This window comes from Moschus berezovskii, chromosome 9, assembly GCF_049115385.1.
Source record: "Moschus berezovskii isolate FMDL1 chromosome 9, NW_MosBer_1.0, whole genome shotgun sequence".
Classification (NCBI taxonomy): domain Eukaryota; kingdom Metazoa; phylum Chordata; class Mammalia; order Artiodactyla; family Moschidae; genus Moschus; species Moschus berezovskii.
The window spans coordinates 86,751,765-86,777,968 of record NC_142468.1 but is presented as its reverse complement, the minus strand read 5'-3'; the positions used below and the strand labels follow the sequence as shown (position 1 = coordinate 86,777,968).

Below are 26,204 nucleotides of genomic sequence, written 5' to 3'. Positions count from 1 at the left end.
CCGTTTCCGCCCTTTTTTGCAGTTTATCAAATTCACAAGGTTTGGGCTGGTACGGCACTATGACCGGGTGTGGCAGCAGCAGTTACACGGCCTCTCCCCACCTGAATGGACCTCTGACGGACACTGCTCCTTTGCTCTTTACTTGTAGTAACTTAGACATGAACAGTCACCATAGCTTATACGTAACACCACAAAACTGATGGCTTTACCAAGCTGTGATTCTTCAATCATTTTTCATGAATCTGTATATTCAATGTGTTTAAATTCCATCTGCATAAACATTCCATTATCCGTTACAACTGAAAACAAAGCCTGGAAATGTGGCTGAGTCCAGTGGAGGACACAGCTGTTACTTTTCACCTCGTCCTGGTAAAATGAAGTACAATGGAAAATTTGGAGCCAGAGGAAAGAAGGATTAGATCTTAAGGGACTTGATGGCCTCCAAACATCTTGACTTTGGAATATCAAATGCATATTTGCACTTTTATCTTTGTTCTGAAAGAGTACACTGCAGTCCCCAAAGTCATACCCAGTGTTCACACTGGGATGTTATGTTGTACATCAAATCAGGAGACAGTTTCCCTACAAAAATCAAAGCCTGTATATTTAGCAGTGTACTCCATGTGGAATTCTTACCCAATAAAGTTTATAGTGTGAACAGTGCACAGAATGAAGGCATAAAAATGTATCATTCTTTTGAAAGATCTATTGAAAATATGTAATCATTTGAAGATAGTTCTTTTAAGCATGATTGTACAGTACTAACTGAATTATTCAAACAAGCATTTTAAAGAAATGATACTAGTAATCCTTTACAGTGAGGACCAGCAGTGTTCTTTGGAAAGCCACAGTCATGTCTTCAAGAGCAAAGTATACCAATCAAAATTATGTGGCTACTTTGAGTAGAATTGGTCAAGTGATTATTCTGTATGGTTAAGATAATGCAGTAGTTTAAGCATGATTCTTCAAGAAAACAACAGCAATTTTTGTGTAGGGAGATATTGATAGAAATTTCTTAGGACTAAAGTTTATAGATGCATTTAAGAATTATTCAGAAAATATACAATTCTAAGTTAAAACATGAATACATTTTCAAAGGCATTCAATTAGCTGAAATAAAATATAGCAAATCTTACCTATTATCCCTATGAATCAGGATTATCCTCAGGTAAATTAAATCATGATATGTTATTGCAGTGAACTCAAGTGCAATACTTTGTAATACATATAATTCTTCCTTTAGTTTTCATTTTTATATCTTGCATATGGGCAAAGCCAAATTAATCAAATTAATTCCAGCACTAGACTAAATGAACAACTTATGTGAAGGTACTAACTAGGTAAGTATAAAAACCAGTGGTTAACAACATTGGAGTACTTTTAGAATTACATTAAAACCGTCTTGAACGTCCTATCTTAGATCTAAAATATATATACATATATATGTGGTAGGCTAAAGTGATAGAGAATTTTAAAATGCACTTTCTACCAGTGTCTATATGGAAAAAAGTAGATGCTAAATACCTCAAGAACCCAAGGTAACAGGCAACATTGGGAAGTTGTCACAACATGCTTAAAGATGACTATATATGGTTATTTGCTAATCTGTTTCTTAGAAGTGGAACTAATACAACTATCTTTTTCTGTCTTTACTTTGATTAGAAAGTTATGTTCTTTTTCTCCTCTTACATAAAACATCTTTCAACTTTTTGATTGATTCAGTAACTTCACAGAAGTATAACAGTAAGTGAGACCCCCCAAAAAAAATGAAATTTTTAATGTTTTTGATCTCTTGGGAAGCTGGTACACAGACAAAGAAATTTCACCTTTTTATCATACAAAATAATTCTGAATTCAGTCCAAAGCATAAATTTATACATATCACTTTGGATTTATAGTAAATTCTCTCAATGCAACCAAATTATTTAAAATTTTATAGTATTGAATTTATAGGTCGTAACAGGACAACATACCATGCACTTACCTGGGTGTTATTTTTACTGCAACTTCAGTTATTGGGTTTCTTTCCAGAATGCCAACCATTTATTGTCTTAATAATGTTAGGTATTTAATTATCTAGAGCTAAGAAGATGTGTTGCCTTTGTTAATCCTTGGGGTTCAAAGTGATACATTTTTTTCTAGGAAAGCTTCCCCAGACTTCCCTACATAATGCTCCTATTTGACCAGATAAGTGAAGATTACTTTTTAAAAATATTTCAGATAAAATAACCTGGTTTTTTCCATTGCATTAGTTGATTCTTCCAAATGTGAGATTTGTAAATTTCTTATCCCTGACCAGGGAACCTGAATCCTTGCATTTGTCTCCTTATAGACATCTCCCACAATAAATCACCAAAGACAAAGAAAGATAAGCTTCTGGCCCAGTTTTTGCTTAAAAATTCCAAAGCACTAGGAGCACTTTAGGTCTGGTCTTGAAAGAAGGAGTTGTTTATCAAATCAAAGGGCTATCGATCCCCTGTTCATCCTGCACTGAAGCACATGATGACAATTTCAAACCTTTTTGGTTCACTAACTAGAAAAGAGAATTTCATTGCTTAAGTGTATAATTCTACAGTGATTAGCAGTACTTGTTTTTATTGTTTCATTTGGATGGTCATTAATTTTGAAACTCTTGCCACTCATTATAGCTGGTAGTAGTTTTATGAAAGATGTAATTTATAGCTAAAGTGGCTTTTTTAAGCATAGCTGCCTTTTTTATTGTTTAACAGTGTTTCTCAGCTATAAAATCAGTGTCAAACTGGTTATAAAAGTATAGCTGTGGCCAATGAATGTATTTATTTGTTTCACTAAATTGTAACAAAACACTACTGTTAAAAATAAAAGTGTTTGTGCTTCTATTTGGAGGTCTGGTTTTCTTAATCTCTTTTAACAGACTTCACCCATTGAGTTTCTGTCATTAAGTATAAGAAGCCTACCATAGGAAAGAGAAAAATACCTAGAGTTACAAATGACAGTTTACTTTTAGTGAGCTTGTAATTACAGATATTCCTTGGCTAGTCCAAAGTAAAAATGCATCTAATACAGCTGGCCTAGAACATCACAGGCTAGACTAGCCTTCCTTAAACATGCTGAAAACTCTTATATTAATACTGCGAAGTCGCTTCAGTCGTGCCCGACTCTGTGCGACCCCATAGACGACAGCCCACCAGGCTCTCCCATCCCTGGGATTCTCCAGGCAAGAACACTGGAGTGGGTTGCCACTTCCTACAGTTGGGCAAAACCATCTAACAGAAAACCTGTTTTGTGACAGAGTGTTGAATATCATGTATAATTTATTGAATAAACAAAATGGTTGTACTTGGTATAGAATGGTTGTGTATGGGTTGTTTACCCTTGTGACTGTGTGGCTGAGGTGGGGCTGTGGTGCTGCCACTGCCCCAGATCATGAGAGAGGTCCGTACTGCGTATCACTAGCCTGGCGGGAAAAAAACAAAATTCAAAAGTGGAAGTACAGTTTCTATCAAATGTGTATCACTTTTGCAACTGTTGTCAAGTTGAAAAATCTAAAGTCAAACTATTGTATAAGTGGATAACTGTATGTACTGAACATTGAGATGGCTATGTACAACATTAGCTGTACATTAATTAGTATTATACACTAATTTAATATGAAATGCCATACTTTAAAATACCAGTGTTATTAGATAGTATTTGCGTAAGTGCTAAGTCGCTTCAGTTATGTCAAGTTGAAAAATCTAAAGTCAAACTATTGTATAAGTGGATAACTGTATGTACTGAACATTGAGATGGCTAGGTACAACATTAGCTGTACACTAATTAGTATTATACACTAATTTAATATGAAATGCCATACTTTAAAATACCAGTGTTATTAGATAGTATGTGCTAAGTCGCTTCAGTTATGTCTGACTCTGCTACCCTATGGACTATAGCCTGCCAGTCTCCTCTGTCCATAGGATTCTCCAGGCAAGAATACTGGAGTAGGTTGCTGTGCCCTCCTCTAGTGGATCTTCCTGAACCAGGGATCGAATCTGCGTCTCTTACGTCTACCTGCATTGGCAGGTGGGTTCTTTACCACTAGTGCCACCTGGGAAGCCTATATGATAGTATATGTTTATTCAAACATTAAGCTAAGAAAAATCCTTGTGTGAAATAACTTACAACACCTCTCTCCTTCCCCTTAGATTCTTAAAACAGGTAGAAATTTATCTAGCTCATAATCCTGGGCAGCTTTTCTTTGATTAGTCAAGAAATTCTTCAGGAACGTTTTCCCCTGAAAAAAGAGTTCTTACCATTTTTTCCATAAAAGGCCCCTTTCATAACTTGTGAAAGCCACACCAAATTTCTAATAAAGTTTCAGAAGCTTTATTGATCACCTAAAGTCCAGAAATCCTTGGGTGCCTACTGACTTACTGTGAAGAATATTTGGAGTGAAGGTATGATCACTAGCAATAATAAAGTTATCATTTTAAAAGCAGTTTATTCAACAAACATTTATTAAGTGTTCATATGCCAAAAAGTATGCTGTGGAGATACAAACATGGATAAAGTTCCTTTTCCTGCCCTTAAGGAGCTCACATTCTAGTAAAGGAGACTTTAAAAAACAAAATACAGTACAATCAGTGACACAGCAGAGGTAGGTTGTAATTACAGTGGTGACACAAAAGAAGAACTTAGATGATCCTCCTTGGATGGAGCAAGGGTGAATTCACAGAAGTAATCGCTATGCTGGACCTGCAAGGATACATAGAAATTTCCCAGGTGGGGAAGAATGACTACGCCACTTGATAGAGAACAGCAGGCACCAAGGTGTGGAGGCCTGATGATGCTGCGTCTGAAGGATTGTAAGTCTGTTTTAGCAGAACATGAGGTTGGGGGAAACAGAAAGACCCCTATCAGAGTACTTTGTTCACCAAGGAAAGAGGTCTGGTTTCCTCCTAAAGGTTCATGAATTCACTGTGTTAAATAGGGAGTAACATTGTGAGAGTGCTTCTAGAAAGCCCACTTTGGTAACATTGTGAAGCAAAAGAGAGGAGGCGGGTTGGGTACAAGGAAAAAGGTTTGTACTTCAGGGAAGAGCAATGAAAATGGAAAGACAGTGATATATTAGAGATATGGAAATAAAATCCATAGAGATTAGACACTGGCTGGACAGGGGAGTGGAAGGGTTAGCCTAGAGAATTTAGATGATGGTTCTAAAATTAACCAAAGGAAGGAGCATAGCCATAAGAGTAGGTTTGGGGCAGAATAACTTTTTAAGATACATACAGGTGTCTGTGGGACAACCAAGTGAAGATGCGTAGAAGGCAGAGGGTCTGAGAAGTTTGGGCTAAAGATAAGGATTTAGAGATCACTGAATTGGAAGGACTCAAGAGCGAGAAGTGGTGATGCTGAAGACAGCAGGAATAAAACCCTAAGGAATAACTTAAAGAATACATGAAAAGAGGCACTCAGAAGTGGGGGAAATACAAGAAACCTAGTAGAAAAGAGATTTTTAAAGAAGGGGCTGTCAACAGTGTCAAATGCAGAAAAAAAGTCAAGAAATGGCTTGTGAACCAAACCATAGATTTAGAATTGGGATTTTAGACTTCAAAAGACAAGATTGTTAACCACTAAGAAAAAAAGCCAAATTTCAGTTAAAGGAGCAAGTGGAGGGGGACAAAGTGAAGACAGGAATATTCTTTCAAAAAGTTTGGCTGTTAAAAAGAGAGAGTAGGGGCATAAGATGATAGTTGGAGAGTTACACAGGCAAAATAACCATTTAAACCCATCGACCACATTTTCTGAGTACCACAAATGTCCTTACACTTCTATATTTGGTGTTCACTTCATAGTTTGAGTCTCTAAGAATAGTGACTTCATAGTAGGTTAATATCTTTCTTTTCCTGCCCTATTCAAATTAGCGGGGGAAGGAAATAGGACATACATTATTAAACTTGGTCCTGTGGTAATTTAAATATACTGAATACATTTCATACATTCACTCAACAAATATTTATTGGAAACCTACTATGTGCTTGACACTGTATCAGGCCGTAGGGACATAAAGAAGAAGAAGTATACAGGACTGTTAAGTAGCATTTCTAAGCCATTATATAAATAAACCCTGCTTTATTAATAATGTTACATCTCAACCCGATATACCTGCTAAGACATACAGAAAGGGCCCATAACTTCGGGGTATACACTTCCTTTTTTCCTACAATTACCATGTGCTATAAATTCCTAAATCCCTTCAAATATTTTTATCATTGAAGATCTTCCCTTAATGAAGACTTCTAAAAATTACAGTTTAATTATGGGGAGAAGAAAGAAATGAATATCACGTGCAAAACCCCAAAATTTTATGCCTATGACTATACAGCATTAAAAAGGTAACAAAATTCAAGAAAGAATTTTAGATTGGAACTCAAAATGATTCCTTATTCTAAGGCTTATAGTAGTATATAGTTCCAGATATTTTTCCTGAAAAAAAAAAATCACTGAAACATTATTCATATTACACATGGTTCAAAGGATATGATGCCTATAACTGACTCTTCAAGAGAAAAAAATAGTATATGCATGTATATTTACAGAGAAAGCATGAAAGAGAAAGCAAATATGAACAACTAAGGAATCTGGTAAAAAGAGTTCTTTGTATTGATACTATCCTGGAAACATTTCTATAAATTTGAAATTATATAAAAATAAAAAGTTTCCCCAAATTTTTATTCAGAATCAGGGAAAGTACTATGAGAATAAATATATAAATCTATTCAACTTTTCACACTGTTTAGAAATCCCTTACACCCTTGAATTATCATTGTGTCTTTCTACACACCAAAATAAGCCAATCAAAATAGCAAAATAATTCTAAAAGTGATTTGTTTCATACCAATGTATTGTAGGGTTGCCAAATAAAACATAGGACTCCCAGGTAAATCTGAGTTTTAAAGGAGGAATAATTTTTTGGTATAAGTTTGTCCCATATTACATGCAACATACTTATATTAAAAAACTGTTGTTTATCTGAAATTCAAATTTAACTAGGCATTCTGTATTTTTATTTACTAAATCTGTTCACCCTAAATGTTGAACATTTAGGCTGTCAGTAATTTAGGCTGTTAATAATGGGTCATAACATTCTCCCATAAACACTTTTCACATTGGCCATAGTTTAATTTATATTAAGTCTTCTTACACAAAATTCTAGTTTGAGAGACTTAAAACATCATTTACTTATATTTACCATATGTGAATTTGATAATCCTGATGATTTTACTTAATATTAAGCATTAAAGATGTACCACATTATCAAAGTTTTACTCACAATAATATTACACATAGATTTAACAGAATTTAAAAAATTGTTATTTAAAACAACATAATTCCCTTTTACAAAAGCAACTTTATATAAAACGTTGACTTAAGACTGTCATTGCTATTTATGCCTTTGAATGAAATTCCATTCTTTGGCCTCCACTGTCCAGAAACAGGCACTTTTCAACTTGCTTTCTTTAATGAATATTTTGTAACAAGTTCCTGAAGTTTTCTAATTCCTTCACACTTGTTGAAATTCTGTAAACAAAATAAATTTCACTCAGAAACTATTTTAGATAACTTTTCTCTACAAGTTATTCACTTTGCATTTTCAGAACACACAAAAAAATGTTAATTTATTTCAGCATACATAAAGATGCATAAAACATTTAATCTGTTTTGATGCACTTTTGTTCTTAATTTGACATATTAAAACTAAGATAACATTCCCCAGAAATCAGTTATTTTTAGTTAGTCACAACTAAGTATTAAAGTTTCAAAGGACAAAATTATAAAGTGCATAAGTATTGTATTTTTAAGTATTCATAAGTACATTCATATGCTTAGTATTTAAAGTATATAGGTATATATATAAAGTATAGGTATATTCTTTATAAAGTTTATAAGCATTAAATATGTATTTTAAATATGCATAAGTATATGAACACTTAAACTAATCAATTTACCAAATTTATTAAATATACAAATAATCAAAGCCTTTGGACTACAAAGAATGAGAACAGGAAACGTGTTTTCCCTAACTTTTATAAAAAGTTTGTTATTTTAAGTATACTTTAGCTCTGTTCTCCACCATGAAAACAGTAGCAAAATACTCAAATATAACTATCAAGTTTCTGTGTACTAAAGAATAATTTTGAAGGTCAATTATTAAATCATAATTTTTTAAGTGAAGAAATACAGTCCTTAGAAAATGTTAGTTTGTTTTTTTTAATAAATCTCTGCATTCTTTAGATATGATAGGCCAGGAGGAAATGCATCTGTACTTAAATTTTATAATGTAAGTTCCTAATTTTAAGCTTATTTTCTACTCATTTTGATGAAAATTATTTTTAAAAGCATGATTAGCCTTTTTACACAATGGCAATTCACAAATTTTATATGTACACCTACATTACATAACAAGATTTTTTTCTAGGACCTTCAAAAAAAGACTGGATAGCACATAGATTAGAAAAAGGTTACAAATTCCATAAGATGAATACTGAAGCACTCAGTAAATTAATGATTACAAGAGTCAAGAGGTGACAATTAAGAATATCATCTAATGACTGCATGTATCTACAAAGTTAAAGTATTTCATAAGATCACAGAATTCTGTAGTGAGATAATTTCACTAAACAGGATATTTCTTACCCAGTTTTATCTGAGAGTATATGTGTTGCATTAGACTTACTTGGCTAGCAAAAAAAATTTTGGTGCAAACTAACCTTCCAAATGCATTAAATAATGATACTATTTCTTGTCTGGTTAGATGGAATTCATAACTGGGTCCACTTTCTGGCATATTTGCAATCAGTTTCTCAGAAAACAAGATCTTCAGAGCAGTGCCCAAACCCTGAGTCTATAATAGAAATAAGAAAAAAAGAAAAATCAGAAAATTCCTTGTGCAAAGAAAGAAAACAGGATTGAGCTTGATATGTTTACCTGAAGCTTTCCCCACAGTCGACATTTCAAACAACCAACACAATCCATGATTCTTGAAATATTTCTAAAATGCAGTCGAAAGTCCTCCTAAAAATAATTTAAAATTTTATTAAGATGTAGTATATGGTCAAATACTAAGTATCTCTGAGTGCTTTCTATGTGCCTCACTGTGAGAAAAGCACTGGAGAGCACCAAAGAAGGGAAGAAAACTGAAATCAGTGTACACGGAGCACCTCCTACACACCAGAATCTTTACATATACAATTGTATTTCACCTTCACCACAAACGCAAAAGTGAAAGTCGCTCAGTCCTGTCTGACTCTTTGCAACCCCATCAACTATACAGTGCGTGGAATTCTCCAGGCCAGAATGCTGGAATGGGTAGCCTTTCCCTTCTCCAGGGGATCCTTCCAACCCAGGGATCTAACCCAGGTCTCCCGCATTGCAGGCAGATTATTTACCAGCTAAGCCACTAGGGGAGCCCAAGGTATTATTACAATTTACACCTAATGAATTAAAAACATAAGGTCCAGAGAAGCTAGGTAACTTGCTCAAATTCCCGTATCTAGTAAATAGCAAATCTAAACCTCAGGACTGCCTGCCTCCAAAACTACACTATCTTTAAATATACACAAAGTAACTGAGTTGAGATGTTCTATTGTATGTGATTATTAACCACATGTCAATATCAGGAGAGGGGGCAGAGGTTGTATGATATCATTTACCAAAAGAGAAAAAAAGGAAGGGAGAAAGGAATAAATAATGGAAGGAGCAACAAGTAAAAACCATTGGCTTCATAATAGTTAAAAGAAAGCCCTTCTCTCTGGTATTAGGAAAAACAACCAGATCTTTTACCATTTATTATTATCACACATACTTTATTATCATACAAAAATCTACAGAATATAGTGAAATCCATGTACCCTCCACCAAGTTTCAGACAGAAACTCATTAAACTCATCCAAAAGCAGTATATGTCTTTAAGAGGTAAGGAAGAAAGAAAGGAAGCCAAGAATATATACTTCTTTCACACCAGTGAAAATTATTAATTAATTCTCCAATGACTCCTCTGTCCTGAATTTATAGTGGAATCCTAGGCTTACAGTACTTGAAGCAGAAAATCTGACATACATTCCAGATGAAACATTCTTTATATCAAATGGCCTATAATTTGGTAAGTATATAATATTTTGTTTGCTTGTGTTTATTGTGCTAAACCACACACTGAGCTCAATCAGAAGAGAACATAAGCAAAGATCTAAAAATGGGAATAAATTAGCAAAGACTGGAACCTACTATTCAAATCAGACCTCAGTTCACTCTGGAGACAAGTCTTTCCCCAGATGCATCATTCAGCCTGAGACTTTGAAACAGTCAACAGATGTGCCATGTAAAAGATTTATAATAAGGTACCAGGTCTTATATCTTATTAATACAAAGCCCCAATTATTAATATTAAATGTTACCATATGTTAGCAATATTCTATATCATGTGTTTCTATACCCTTTAGAATAAGAAGTAATTCTAATTTTCAACTTACTTTTAAAAAATATTTACCCAGCAATATTACTCTAAGTAGATTTTTGGTGGTTTGAGGTTTCCTTTAAACTTGCATTTCAACTTCATAAAGAAAACTCACACTTTTAACAAGAATAACAGAAACAGAGCACTAAAATTATTCTGAAGTTGATGTTGCCATCCTACGAGGTGCTGACCTCTGGAGGATTATAGTTGGTGTAAAAGTCTACAAAATCCCTGAGTAGACAAGTATTTGTATATAGACAGAACAAATAGCTCACACTATAAATTTCCAAATGGATATAAATGTTATGGTCAATAAAACACAGCTTTTACAAGAGTCAATAAATGCATGGTGGATTTTGGCAGTTATATTTTCACTAATAAAATACTATTATCATGTGGAAAGGCGTGAAAGCTCTTGATTTAGACTTATACTTTGAAAGCCTGGAAGCCTCTAAACAATATGCATGCTTTTGTACAGTGTCTAAACTCAGTATCTGAATCTATGTTCACTAATTCGAATACTTGAATGTGGCAGCAGCTCTTGAGTCTTTGTATGACATATATGGAGAATAAATGTGGTTGCTTAATAAGAGTCAAACTAACATTGCAAAATTAAAACCAAGCACAAATGCTTAAATGAACATAATATAAAAGAACCAAATCAATAAGCTAGAAATTTACCAGACCAGGAGAAAGAGAAAATCCTTATGACTTCCACAAATAACAATCAATATCCAATAACCTGAGTATATTCTAAAATTAACTCAGATTAGAAAAATGTATTATCTTTAAAATAAACAGATCCTAAGTCACTTACAAATTCTCCTTGTTAATACATATAATTTTAAGATCAATACTAAAAATTACAGTCAGTGAGTAGAATGATCAAACATTTTGTGGTTAAACACTGTGATCTATATTCAATGAAATCAATTGGCCAAAACACAATTCTCACCTAATTCTCAGATGTTTTATAAGCCTTCACGTGAGATCCTATTCTGTGTTGAAGTGAACACTGAACACTTCTCTTTCATACAAGTCCTCTACTTATAACCATAAACTGACAGAGTGTAAGGGAGACAAGAACAGACATTAAAATAAGCTTATGTGACTGTTCAAATCCGTGATGTTCACTATAAGCTACAATTTCAAAAAAAGTAAATACCAATATTAACAAGTTTCCTTGGTGTTTTATTCTTTTCTTGTAAAAGGACTCAGAAAAATTATGTTAAAATTTCATAGGACATCAAAGCTGAGTATTTCGGAGTTTCGACAAAATTAAAACAATGTGAGAAATATTTCTAATCTGCACAATATAAAACAAGTAGATGTCAAAACATTCTCTCCATAAACCAGCAAGTGTACTAAAAATAAGACAGATATCAAAAATAATAGGGAAAAAAAAAGTCATTACAGCATCTTCCCCCTCACTTCTAAGTTCCTGGAAGCTGTTTGGGAGGTTATATAAGCACTGAGGTATGTATTTCTAGCAAGAATGCTTTAAGTAGGAGGTAGATGGGCAGTCAAAAATAACTATTATCTAACAGCAAAAAAAAAAAAAACAAGAGTGCAAAAAGTATTTTGTTTGCAAGCTATGAAAAATCAGGTTCTTTCAATATCGAAAGAAAAAAAAATTAGAAACGAAGGGAGCCTATCATAAATATTCTGATGACACTAGATCAAGCCCACTTCTACTGAGGACCACCTGCTTTACTTACTTATACTTTTATAATTGAGACCAATAATATAATTTTACTTAAGTCTTCAAAGTGAAAGTGAGAGTCACTTAGTCGTGTCCAACTCTTTGCTACCCCATGGACTGTATAGTCCATGGAATTCTCCAGGCCAGAAGCCTGGCGTGGGTAGCCTTTCCCTTCTCCAGGGGATCTTCCCAACCCAGGGATCAAACCCAGGTCTCCCACATTGCAGGCAGATTTTTTTACCAGCTGAGTCACAAGGGAAGCCCGTCTAAGTCTTCAAAAAGACCTAGAAATCCCTTGAGGATGGAAGCCATCTCTCCCTTTAATGACAAAAATCACACTCTACATACAATGAGCATTTAATAAATCTTTTCAATGAAATTTCTTATTTGTTGTCTTTTGAGGCAAATAGGCACAAAGATGGTCTTGCCTGGAGTCATACCTCCATTAAGAGGCAAGAGGAAGACCGGAACCCATCCTGTGCAATCTCAGGTCTTCTGTTATTTCCAGGACTGCCTGCTGATGTACCTAAATGCCTTTGTGTGTGCAGTTACTCACTTGTGTCCGACTTGTTGTGACCCCATGGACTATAGCCCACCAGGCTCCTCTATCCATGGAATTTTCCAGGCAAGAATACTGGCGTGGGTTGCCATTTCCTTCTCCAGGGGATCTTCTCAACCCAGGAATCGAACCCGTGTCTCCTGAACTGTCAGGCAGATTCTTTACCACTATGCCACCTAAGAAGCCCTAAATGCCTTTAGTTCCCAGGCAATGATATGAATGACAAAACAACACTATGCCCTCTCCCCCTAAAGAGCATCGTATAATTTAGCCAAAACTATTTTCAGAATTCTCTCCAGCAGAAGACAGTTTCTGCTTCTCCAGCTCTAGAGCCCTTTCCTTTCATTCATAAGCTCTATTTACTACACGAGAGAATCAGTGTGAAATGAAACCCTTCTTTAAAGAGTACATTCACACACACATTTCCGTTGTTAGGTTGAAAACAACACAAACTAAATCTTAAATTGGACCTGCTTTTAGACTTCCTCTTTTTCTTGAGGAAAAGAAAGATTATGACTCTGATTTTTTCTTATAATTTCAAGAAGTATATTTGGATTTACTGTTAAGAATAAAAACATGGCCTCATAGTCATATCTGCATGTGAGTTTACATTTAAAAATTAAAGTATAAAATTATTACCTTTAGTTTGTTTGCTTCTTTTTTATTCCCAGCAAAAAATGAATTCTCATCAAAATGCAAAGGAAATGACCTGCATTAAATAAAACATATTCTCTGAATAAAACAAAAAATAATCATTTTCATGTATTATAAAATATCAAAAGTCCTGCTAATACAACATTTTGCTAGTCAGTGATGAATAATACAAGTACAATAGAGTAGAACAGATAGTAAAAATCAAAATTCTGATGCCCCCAAACAAATTCTTATCCTCAAATATAAAAGCTAACTGTATAACATAAGTAGAATTAGGGCCCAACCTGTTCAACTAAATATAAAAATAATGCAAGTATCAAATACCAAAAGAATGGTTCTTAAAACTAAAAATATGCACCTCTTAGTACATAAGTCAAAATGAAAACAAACCCAAAACTCAATTTTAAAAGGCCTATGAGCAAAATTAGCTTTTAATTATTTTTTAGATAATTTTCCTTTAAGTTGATTACTTAAGAATTTAATTTTGGATATCACTTGTCACTCTTCTTATTAATATATAAGTTGTATGAGTCATAATACACAATTTACTTTATTTCATGAAGTATTTCCAGAAGTAACATTTTGTTTTCTGCATCCTGATCTTTATTTCCAGTGAAGAGTTGAAAATCTGGGCGCTCAAAGAATGGAACCACTTTAGATAAAGCCCTTAATTCTATTAAGTAGAGAAAATACAAGTTCTTAAGCCTTCGTGGACCTTCTCCTTCAGTTAATATTCCATCAAATCGCTGTTGAAATTCTGTAATGTTGTGTCCCCACTTTTTTTCCAACCACGTATCTGAGAAGAAAGAATTAAATATTAAAAAGTAAATTTTAAAATTAAGTTTCATTGTACTTATATTAGGTTATTTATGCTTGCAGAAGCTAATTTTATATTTTAAAATGTATAATCAATACAATCATGAAAACTGCTTTACATAATTGAGCCTTTAACAGTTTCATATTATTATTTTATCTTCTAGAACCCATACTTAAAAGGAAAATAAACTCAATTATTTTACTGAGAAACCAGGACTAATCCAACAAATTCCTGAGTATAAATATATTCATAAAACCAAGATACAGAAGTCAAAGATGACTATCTGAAATTACTAATGAGTTTGAAGTCCTAATTAAAGTTAAGATGATTTTGTTTCTAAGAAGTAAGAGACACTTTAATTCTAGAATAAACATGTTACTGATGAAAATCCAACATGGTCTCATTTTCAACAGCCCTGTAAAGCATGAAGAACAGCCAAAAAAAAAAACGCTTTTACCCGTTAAACTGCAGGCCTGAAGCTGACGTGCAAACATAAGGATTCAGATACAGTAGTATCTAATGAAAACAACTTTGCTCTTAGGAGCTATTTCAGCTCCCACAACAAAACAAAAGAACATTCCAAAGTGATGTGTATGATTTTGAGCAGCTTCTTAAAAGAAAGTAAAGACTGCTAAGAATAGGCTGAACTTTTCCTGATAATGTCCACAGTTCCCACATTCCTGATTACTGCCAGTTAGGAATAAATTTTTCCTGTCTAATATTCAACAGGGCCAATCTTTTCCCATACAGGTAAATACCAAGAAAATTTAAGAATACCCGAAATTAAGTGTGGTAAAGTAAATAAAAGTGACTATTATATACCTTGTAGAAGATACCGTGCACTCAAATGCACATTAATGCTTGCATGGAGGCCAGATATAAGTCTGTAGAATGCTCTTTTCTCTACGCAGAGACCTTCAAAAGGTAATTTGGAAATAGAAATTTCATATGTGAAACTTGTAAGATATAAAATTAATTTTATGTGTATTTTAAAATGAAAAAAAATTAAATTTGTTTAAAAGTGTCCAATTACCTTCTAGCCAACTGTAAAAAGTATTCTCTGAAATTCAAAGAAAAATAAGTCACAAGATTGTAAAAATGCCAAAACATACATTTTTCAAAAGTTTTAAAATATTACAGCAAATTTGTGCCAAACAGCAGTTTAAAGGCCCCAGGCTTGTCTGCAGAGGAGAAAGGCGCTTGGTATGGATTCACCTTAAGCGCCACTCAGTTGCTCGGTCTTTAGAAGCTTTAGCACTGCATTAGGTGGCCCGAGCCTTATACCTTTCTGGATAAAGTGTTTTACATGAGGTCAAAAAACAGAAATTAAATAGTAAATCTATACATGGAACAATACTTAGCCTTAATAACAATTCATGTTATAAAAATTAAGAACACATTATACACTTTTTAAAATGACAGAAGTCAAAAGGATAAAATAGTATTGGAAGTATATTATTAGTCTATAGCTGATAGTATTTTATACCATGCAATATTTCAAAAGAACAATTTAAGGAAATGTTACAAAAACCAAATATCACTTATATTCTATGACCTACAGCAATCACGGTTCATATACTTAGACCTGATAATTCTGCTCTTAGAATTATGCTCTAAAGAAATAACTCAAAATGGAGGTGGGGGGATATGGAGGAAGATGATTATGTTCTACATAATTTTTAAAACCTGAAATAACCAAAATGCACAACAAGGCCTAAGCTAACATGATAGAATACTATGTACCAGTTAACATGACTGAATAATATAAAACTTAAAATGCCAAGCGTGAGGAACACAGACAATGCATGAGAATGTTTGTTTGAAATAATATGTAAAAAGGCATAAGAAATATTATACCTATGTGAACATTCTATGTCTCTATCTACTAGAGATGACAAACACTGCACTACATGGTCCTTTTCACCAAAGTTGTTTATAGTAATATTAATAACGAACCAAACAAGCATAAAAGTAATGGAAGAAATGACAAACAGAATAAACATACATTTATATATTTATAGATTACATAAAAACTTAAAACATTTGTATCAGAAAACTTTATAAACAAAAGCAAAATGCAAACAAACTGAGTAAAATGTATGTTGCAAATGCAACAAAGGATAATATCTTAAGTGTATAAAAAGTTCATACACCAAATAAAAATGCTAAAGCGCCCATTAAAAAGGGCAAATAATACAAACAGAGAATCCATAAAGGAAAAATGCAAATGGTAATAACAGATAAAAATTGTTCTGTCACACTAATAATAAAAATGCAAATTAAGCATATCTTGTACAACACAGGGAACAAAGCAAATATTTTTAAATAACTATAACTGGAATATAATCTTTAAAAATTCTGACTATGTTGTACACCTGAAACATAACATTATACATCAACTATACCTTGATCATAAATTAAAATGCAAATTAAAACTGTAAAGATAGAACTTTAAAGAGTAAAAAAGAAATATGATATTTAATTTAGACAAGAGTCAGGTAAAACTAGGTGGCACAATGACTGGAAGGGGTGTAAATTAGCACATCCTTTCAACGACAAAAAGAATCTGGTCTGGTCATATGTATCAAGAGCCTAAAATGTCCTTATACTTTGATCCAGTAAATTCATTTCTAGAAATTTAAGTTGTTATGGATGAATGTGTCTCCTGCCTAAAATTCATATGTAGAAGCCCTAAACTCCCCCTGCCTCCCCCCACCATATGATGGTATTTGGAAGTGGGTCTTTGGGAGATAACTAGGCTAAGATGAAGTCATGAGGGTGGGGTCACCATGATGGAATCAGTATCTTTACAGCTATCTGTAAGGCTGGAAGAGGGCCCTCCCCAAGAAGCAAATCTGCTGGCACCTTGATCATGGAATTCCCAGCCTCCAGAACTCTGAGAAAATAAATGTCTTTTATTTTAGCCACCTAGTTTATGGTATTTTGTTAGAGCAATCTGAGCTGATGAGGACACAGGCTGAGGAAGCAAGTTGACATGGTAATAATAATATATGTAATGTATATATTACAAAAATTTTAGTATAAACATTAAAAGTCAGTAAAAATATTAGTGTAAACATTAGTATAAACATGAAAATAATAATAATTATCAGAATGTTAGCAGAGAACCAGTATGAAGTAGTTAAAAGCATAGACCCTGAAATCAAACTGCCTGATTTGAATCCCAAACTCTGCTACTTACAAATCATATTGTTTTAGCTGAGTTGCTGAACCTTTCTGGGATTCATTTTCTGTCTATAAAAACGGAAATAAAAATCCTAACAAAATGTCCTAGGATTTTTGGAAGGATTAAATAAACTCATATTTGCAAATTACTTTGAAAAGTACTGGCATGTCTTCTTAGCCATTATTAATGTCAATTATTTTGGGGTTGTGGGATTACAAGTGATTTGTTTTCTTATTCAGTTCAGTTCAGTTCAGTCGCTCAGTCGTGTCCGACTCTTTGCGACCCCATGAATCACAGCACGCCAGGCCTCCCTGTCCATCACCAATTCCCGGAGTTCACTCAAACTCATGTCCATCGAGTCAGTGATGCCATCCAGCCATCTCATTCTCTGTCGTCCCCTTCTCCTCCCGACCCCAATCCCTCCCAGCATCAGAGTCTTTTCCAGTGAGTCAACTCATCGCATGAGGTGGCCAAAGTATTGGGAGTTTCAGCTTTAGCATCAGTCCTTCCAATGAACACCCAGGATTGATCTCCTTTAGAATGGACCTTATTGGGAACCTCTATGTTTGGGGTTTGTTTGTTTTTTTAAATTAGGATCTAGTCTTAGAAAAAAATTTTGGTTTAGTTTTATAGTCCGGAAGTAGATTGTCTGTGAATATGATCCAGTTAGATAATCGCCTAATATGTCAGTTTTCATATTTTACCAGATTGAACACTTAAAATTACACTCATAAATCAGATGTTTTCTCTAAGGGTAGTCTCTACAGATTAACCATCTTTACTTTGATAATGAGACAGGTTAAGACCTTGAAATGGTATTAAAAAAATGAAATAGCTTCTTTTTTCTTCTTTTAAAATGTTTATTTTATTAATTTTTTTTTTTACAAACCCTTGCGTTACGGGCTGACTTTCAATAGACAGCAGTGAGGGAGCTGCTCTGCTATATACGAAACCCTGACCCAGAAGCAGGTCGTCTACCAATGGTTCTGCACCAGGTTCCCCACGAATGTGTGGTGCATGATGGGCGAGGGGGTGGCCGCCTTTCCGGCCATGCCCCATGGCCAAGGAGGAAGGGCTCTCCACACTGGTGAAATAACTTCTTTTAATGTAGCCAGAATATAGCATAGAACTGGGAACACCCAAGGTGGAATAAAGTCATTCATAACTGGAAATTATAGGATCACCACTAACAGTAACAAAATATGAGACACCTTTGCAAAAATAATCATACTAGTAAAGAATTTCTCTTCCAAATGGCATAGTTATGATTCAGTATTTTATTTAGCTGCTACCATTACTATAAAGTAAAGTATAATAATAAAAGAGCAAAGTTATAAGACTTTAGGATTCTGTTATCTAAAGCAACCCGTAAAAATAATGCTCAGAAGACAGAATACGGTGGGCTTCCCTGGCTCAATGGTAAAGAACCCACCTGCCAATGCAAGAGACATGGGTTGGATCCCTGGTAGGGGAAGATCCCACATTCCACAGAGCAACTAAGCCCATGCACCGAACTACTGAGCCCATGTTCTAGAGCCCAGGAGCCACAACTACTGAGCCCAAGTGCCACAAGAGAAGCCACCACAATGAGAGCCCATGCACCACAATTAGAGTAGCCCCTACTTCATGCAACTAGAGAAAAGCCTGCATGGCAACAAAGATCCAGCACAGGAAAAAATAAATAAAATGTTTTTTTAAAAAAAGAAGAGAATTTAGAGTGAGAGAACAGTGATCCTTTACATTTTAACAATCTCATCTAGCTAGAATAAAGCTACGTACTGCTGAGTCTTCTCATATTGCTAAACACATGGCCTTAAGAATTACAAAAATCATTCCAATCTTATTCATAAAGCAAAAATATACTCAAAAAGACACAGTAAACCTAAAATATGTTAAAATTGGGGGTATTACAATAACCTAAAGAGCTGATAATGATACCTACACACAAGAGTCAGCACAGGCTTGGAAGCCAGTAGATCAACACTCTGATCATGCCTCAGTTCAGTTCAGTTCAGTCGCTCAGTCATGTCCAACTCTTTGCAACCCCATGGACTACAGCACGCCAGGCCTCCTTGTCCATCACCAACTCCTGGAGTTTACCCAAACTCATTTCCATTGAGTCGGTGATACCATCCAACCGTCTCATTCTCTGTTGTCCCCTTCTCCTCCTGCTTTCAATCTTTCCCAGCATCAGGGTCTTTTCAAACAAGTCAGCTCTCCACATCAGGTGCCCAAAGTATTGGAGTTTCAGCTTCAACATCAGTCCTTCCAATGAACACTCAGGACTGATCTCCTTTAGGATGGACTGGTTGGATCTCCTTGCAGTCCAAGGGACTCTCAAGAGTCTTCTCCAACACCACAGTTCAAAAATATCAATTCTTCGATGATCAGCTTTCTTTATAGTCCAACTCTCACATCCATACATGACCACTGGAAAAACCATAGCCTTGACTAGACAGACCTTTGCTGGCAAAGTAATGTCTCTGTTTTTTAATATGCTGTCTAGGTTGGTCATAACTTTCCTTCCAAGGAGTAAGCGTCTTTTAATTTCATGGCTACAGTTACCATCTGCAGTGATTTTGGAGCCCCCCAAAATAAAATCAGCCACTGTTTCTACTGTTTCCCCATCTATGTCCCATCAAGCCATGATCTTAGTCTTCTGAATGTTGAGCTTTAAGCCAACTTTTTCACTCACTTCTTTCACTTTCATCAAGAGGCTCTTTAGTTCTTCACTTTCACCATAACGGTGGTGTCATCTGCATATCTGAGGTTATTGATATTTCTCCAAGCAGTCTTGATTCCAGCTTGTGCTTCCTCCATCCTGGCATTTTGCATGATGTACTCTGCATATAAGTTAAATAAGCAGGGTGACCATATACAACCTTGACATACTCCTTTTCCTATTTGGAACCAGTCTGTTGTTCCATGTCCAGTTCTAACTGTTGCCTCCTGATCTGCATACAGATTTCTCAAGAGGCAGGTCAGGTGGTCTGGTATTCCCATCTCTTGAAGAAATTTTCACAGTTTACTGAGATCCACACAGTCAAAGATTTTTGGCATAGTCAATAAAGCAGAAATAGATGTTTTTTCCGGAACTCTCTTGCTTTTTCAATGATCCAGCGGATGTTGGCAATTTGATCTCTGGTTCTTCTGCCTTTTCTAAATCCAGCTTGAACATCTGGAAGTTCACGGTTCACATATTGCTGAAGCCTGGCTTGGAGAATTTTGAGCATTACTTTACTGGTGTGTGAGATGAGTACAACTGTGTGGCAGTTTGAGCATTCTTTGGCATTGCCTTTCTTTGGGATTGGAATGAAAACTGACCTTTTCCAGTCCTGTGGCCACTGCTGAGTTTTCCAAATTTGCTGGCATATTGAGTGCAGCACTTTCACAGCATCATCTTTCAGGATTTGAAATAGCTCAACTGGAATTCCATCACCTCCACTAGTTTTGTTCGTAGTGATGCTTTCTAAGGCCCACTTGACTTCACATTCCAGGATGTCTGGCTCTAGGTGAGTGATCACACCATCATGATTATCTGGGTCGTGAAGATCTTTTTTGTATAGTTCTTCTGTGTATTCTTGCCACCTCTTCTTTAATATCTCCTTCTGCTGTTAGGTCCATACCATTTCTGTCCTTTATCGAGCCCATCTTTGCATGAAATGTTCCCTTGGTATCTCTAATTTTCTTGAAGAGACCTCTAGTCTTTCCCATTCTATTGTTTTCTCAGTGATCATGCCTGAACCTTCCTGTGGGTGACCCAGCAGATCTCAGAGTTCAGTCAATAAAGAAGAAATTTTCCCTGAAAGAGGCCGGGAAATGCCTCACTTTCACACACATAAAATGTATGAGTGAATTATCAGAGTCTGAGGCAGGCTGTCTCTACTGCCTGATCCCAGGCACAAAGAGTCATTTTTCCCTTAATCTATTCTGTTCATCTTACATAAACAAATAAAAAGTAACTTCTCAAGTCTCACGGGTGGAAAGAAAAAACAAGTTTGCCCACAAACCTCTGAATATAAGCAAATTCATATCTGTCATGTATGATAAAGAAATTATACTTACCTTCACTTTTACCTGAAAAAAGAAAACAAAAGTTATATTATTAAAAACTCCTTCCAGATGCCCCTTTTAAAATGCTACACTTCCGTTACTTTTAGTCCATCAGTTCACCGACATAGATAACATGTGAGAGTGATATGCTTGTGACTGTAACTCTTTCTGGTCATAAAAGGAATTACGCCTAATTTAACTTAAATGGCTTCATCTCCAAGAGCCTGGATAAAGAGTAGTTTCAGCTTGTTCAAGATTTAATGTGGGCTGACAGGAAAGAGAAATGTAATCTATCATCTAAGAGTACTCTTAAATATCTCAAGGACTCACAGTTATTTGGCTGTCAGAGACTTTTTACTTATTTATCCTACAGCTAGAAGACAGTTTCTGCTAAGGATCTGTGTTATTGCCTCAAAATTCCCAGAACTGACGTTATAAAAATTTAACTTATTCAGCAATATTTTTAAAGACTATGTGTAAGATCCAAATATGCACAATCCAGCAGTTTGTATGCAGCTGCTCATTAAGTACTGAAAAACTGTCTTCATTTTGCCACTTTTATTTAATGCCATCATTTATTAAAGTACCAGATGCTCATTGCAAATATATGTTATAAAGAGAAGACAAAGACAAAATAAAAAATATCATTCATAACTCCCTGTGCCCAAAGATAAATACCATTTACATTTTGGTGTCTTTTTCTTTGGGCACAGGACAGTGAGATATTATACTAATCATGTTTTTATTAAAAATATATTAATACATACTAACACCTGCTTCTTCTCCTAAATGCACTACTGATCACCACTGATATAAATGAATACAAAATTTTCAGCAACATTTAGAATGGCTATATTCTACTATATAAAAATACCAGTTTAACCAGTTCCCTGATGTTATAAACACTGACATTGTTCCTATTTATCTTTAAAATAAGCAAAGGTGGTTAATTAACTTATCAGATCATAATGTGACTGACTTTACATAAGAGTGAAGATCATCTCTTGCCTAGGAATTTGCATCTCATCTGATATTAAATCAATAGTTTCCAGTGAGTACCATATGTGACTACATATAAATCAAAAGCCATGTTTAAAGACATTCTTTCATTTCTAAGAATGACTAGTCTGCCAACATTTATGGAATGATGCAATGTGCTTTCCAGAAGTAAATTTATGTTTGTTGACTCTATGAGATCAGCAGTTTTTCAAATAAATTTAAAAAATGAAAACCATTCCACATTTGCTAAAAGTACATCAAAGAATTCATCAGTAAGCATATATTCAGAAGACACGGATATGTATTTCCTAGGGAAAAAGCCTGAATCATACACTTAAAATGGTTTATTCAACAAACTGTTCTGCCTATTATAGACCGGGCAAGGCTTGTGACTTTCAATTTTATGTCCCCTCTGCACCTATCCAGGGCCTAACACACAGTAAATAGTGGATAATCATTTGTTGAAGGAACAAGTGATTTTCACTACTGTAGACAAGACCATTAAACGAGGAGGGCGATTTTCATTGATCATTTAACTATTCCATCTATTATGTTTCAGGCTGTTTACTAAGGGATGAAACCAATAAATGCAACTAATACATCCAAAGTACTAGGGTAGATCAATAGATACAAGGTGGTGGTGGTGGTGGTTTAGTCACTCAGTCGTGTCTGACTCTTTGCGACCCCATGGACTGTAGCCCACCAGGCTCCTCTGTCCATGGGATTTCTCAGGCAAGAATACTGGAGTGGGTTGCCATTTCCTTCTCCAGGGGATCTTTCGACCCAGGGACTGAACCCAAGTCTCCTACTTGGCAGGCATGTTCTTTACCACTGAGCCGCCTGGGAAGACAATAGATACATAAATAGTAGTAAAACAATGCTAGCAAGTGGAAAGAGCTGAAAGAGGAACAAAATAATACATAAGCTCATTTTGTGAGGAGAGAGAGATTACTGCCAGTTAGTTAGGGGGGATCAGAGAAATTGACAGGGTGGGCAAGGAAGCATTTAAGCCAGACCCTGAGTATAAGCAGAAAATGAAAAATGTTAATGAGATATCAAGTCAACTGAATTTGAAATCAGACTCCCAAGATACACAACAATTTCAAGTTTTAGGAAGATGTGAGAAGGAAGTCTTTTGGATATTCATTGAACTAAAAGATGAGTAAAACAATTGAAAGCCTGGACACACATTCTGAAAAAATATATACAAAATGTATAATTTTAACTTCATCCTATGATAGTCTGAATTCATTACAAAAATATTCCTAACTGAAGTGTAAATATTTTCAACACCAATTTCTCTGCAAGAATGAGGCATAACTTCTGTGAAAACAGGAATATGTGATCTCAAATGCTCCTGCCAATCCTTATCTTGCCTCCTCCTTCCTTCTAATCAAAGTTCACTAGCTGATAAATAACAGTGCAAATAAATAACTCACCTTGACCAGAAGCCAAAGGATTTAAAGGTCTTTTAATTGTCTGTGGCCTAGAAACAAAAAATTAAAGCATAAAATATAAATATGTTACCCATCATGCTATAATTAGTTAAGTAAAAGTGAAATTTACCTCAGAAAGTTTTTTAATAATTATGTGCGTGCATGTGTGCTTAGTCATTTCAGTCGTGTCTGAATCTTTGCAAACCCAAGATTGTCTGAGTCTATGCAACCTCCTCTGTCCATGGGATTCTCCAGGCAAGAATACTGGAGTGGATTGCCACGTCCTCCTCCAGGGGATCTTCCTGTCCCAGGAATTGAACCACATCTCTTATGTCTCCTGCACTGGTTAATAACTATATCTAAAATCAAACTATTTTACTGACCTTATAAAATATTTAGTTTTTCTAACTGCTATAAGGGAGGATAGTTATTTGTTTTAGTGATAAGTTGATCTTTTCCCACTGTAGCAGACAAAAAGTCATAAAAACGCCAGTCAAGCTCTTCTCCTAGTTCCTAACATATTTTTATATATGGTATATACATGTGTATGTCATAAAATACACTCATTTGAAAGACAAGCAGGAAAAAAAGGCAAATACTCAACACAAGCACTAAAATAAAAAGGGATAAAAACAGTGTGGCTAGATTATTTTCCACTTTGATAATTTTAAGTCTATCAATTTGCTCTGTGGCCATCAAGTTTGTTATAATTTCAATAAAGATGGTTTTTAATAAGTTTAAAATAAGTTTTAGTAAGTATTTAATAAGAAAAAATAGAGTGATGTCACTAAAATGTTTTTAAATCCCAAATTAAATTCATTAGTATCACTACTAGAGTATAGGGATCATTTTAGTGCACTTTATTTATTTTACAATTGCACAACTTGAGACAGTTTGAAAACAGAACATGTAAACTCTATTTTAACATACTCAATTTTAGTGCCTCCTACATTGTTTATATTTTAGAAATATTATGCAGAAAATTATATAAATCAATTAGGAAACAATAACTAATAACTAATAAAAAATCTAACAAATGCTTTAATTGGGCTCTATTTTAGTTTATATTAAAAAATTAGGAAAAAACCTCTAAGTCAACAAATTCTGTAAATCAAACATTCCTAATAAGAGTCAAGAGAATTTAAATGAAACACGTGGCAGAAATGAGTAAACATTGAAAACTCTCCACTTTCTAAATTGCTGAAATTCTGCAAGTCAAAAAAAGAAACTGCTGATTTCAAATGCTTATATGTGACACAAAAAGTGAAAAGTATTTTTGCCACACTTGGTAACTCCAGAAATTTCCCCAGAATTATCCCCATCTCTGAGATAGCATAACACCCATCCACACACACACATCCCTTCCAAAACCCAATAAGTACCCTGTTGTCTGGAAAATCCCATGGACAGACAAGCCTGGTAGACTACAGTCCATGGGATCGCAAAGAGTCGGACACAACTGACGACTTCACTTTTACGGCCTAGAGGCTTACACGTGGGTAAACTGGCAGCATGTCTCAGTCTCGCACTGTTCAAAGTGACAGCTTCCGTGGTAGTCAGCAGGAGGACAAACAGGGTTCTTCCACTTGCTATGTCTTTGACACTAGACCAGTCACTTAACCTTTCCAAGCATCAGTTTCTGCATCTATAAACAGTGCTGACTACAACAGAGTTGTTACAAGGACCAAGGAAGAAAATGTGTATAACGTTTCTAACACAACAACCGGCACACCATGAGTGCTCAAATAGTACTTATTCATAATTATTCTCTGAAAAGAGCTTAACTTTAATTTGAAAGCAGGTAAAATAACCACAGCAACGGAAAAAGAGGACTATAGAGCACTGAAAAGAATCAGTTCAGTTCAGTTCAGTCGCTCAGTCGTGTCCGACTCTCCGCGACCCCATGAATCACAGCACGCCAGGCCTCCCTGTCCATCACCAACTCCCGGAGTACACTCAAACTCATGTCCACAGAGTCGGTGATGCCATCCAGCCATCTCATTCTCTGTCGTCCCCTTCTCCTCCCGCCCCCAACCGAATACGCAGCTATATATCCTAATTTATTCCCTGCACCTAGGTTAGCTCACCTGAGATTCTATAACCCACTTAAGGAACACTTGAGAAATGCCTACAACACTCCCATAAAAGTCTAATACTATTCTAAGTCTTTTTTAAAAAAAAAGAAATATTTGTTGAAATGCATGTCTACATGTTACTCCAGGGGGAAACTGGATTAATGAATGAGTATGTTACTATATCCAAATACATCCTTTAATAAAGTGAACTTGATTTGCAATTTTAAGTCATTACAATTCTGTTTGTT

At 35.0% G+C, this 26,204-nt stretch overlaps 2 protein-coding genes across 3 annotated transcripts in view; one reads left to right on the top strand and one right to left on the bottom strand.

The window, feature by feature from the left end:
• Positions 1 to 3,081, top strand: part of GPR137C (G protein-coupled receptor 137C) — a 60,482-nt gene extending 57,401 nt beyond the window's left edge. The window contains exon 7 of the mRNA XM_055437451.2: positions 23 to 3,081. Coding sequence (XP_055293426.1) covers positions 23 to 200 — 178 coding nt within the window. The 3' untranslated portion in view covers positions 201 to 3,081. The remainder of the gene's footprint in view (positions 1 to 22) is intronic.
• Positions 3,082 to 4,442: 1,361 nt separating this feature from the next.
• The window catches only part of ERO1A (endoplasmic reticulum oxidoreductase 1 alpha), a 57,716-nt gene continuing 35,954 nt past the window's right edge, over positions 4,443 to 26,204 (bottom strand). Inside the window, exons 8-16 of one of the 2 annotated variants that reach the window (XM_055437448.2) lie at positions 23,885 to 23,931; positions 21,459 to 21,470; positions 15,240 to 15,266; positions 15,029 to 15,121; positions 13,939 to 14,185; positions 13,375 to 13,444; positions 8,950 to 9,036; positions 8,733 to 8,866; positions 4,443 to 7,542 (exon numbers count right to left, since the gene is read on the bottom strand). In XM_055437448.2, coding sequence (XP_055293423.2) covers positions 7,482 to 7,542; positions 8,733 to 8,866; positions 8,950 to 9,036; positions 13,375 to 13,444; positions 13,939 to 14,185; positions 15,029 to 15,121; positions 15,240 to 15,266; positions 21,459 to 21,470; positions 23,885 to 23,931 — 778 coding nt within the window. In that variant the 3' untranslated portion in view covers positions 4,443 to 7,481. The remainder of the gene's footprint in view (positions 7,543 to 8,732; positions 8,867 to 8,949; positions 9,037 to 13,374; positions 13,445 to 13,938; positions 14,186 to 15,028; positions 15,122 to 15,239; positions 15,267 to 21,458; positions 21,471 to 23,884; positions 23,932 to 26,204) is intronic. The other variant, XM_055437450.2, reaches the window with a different exon arrangement.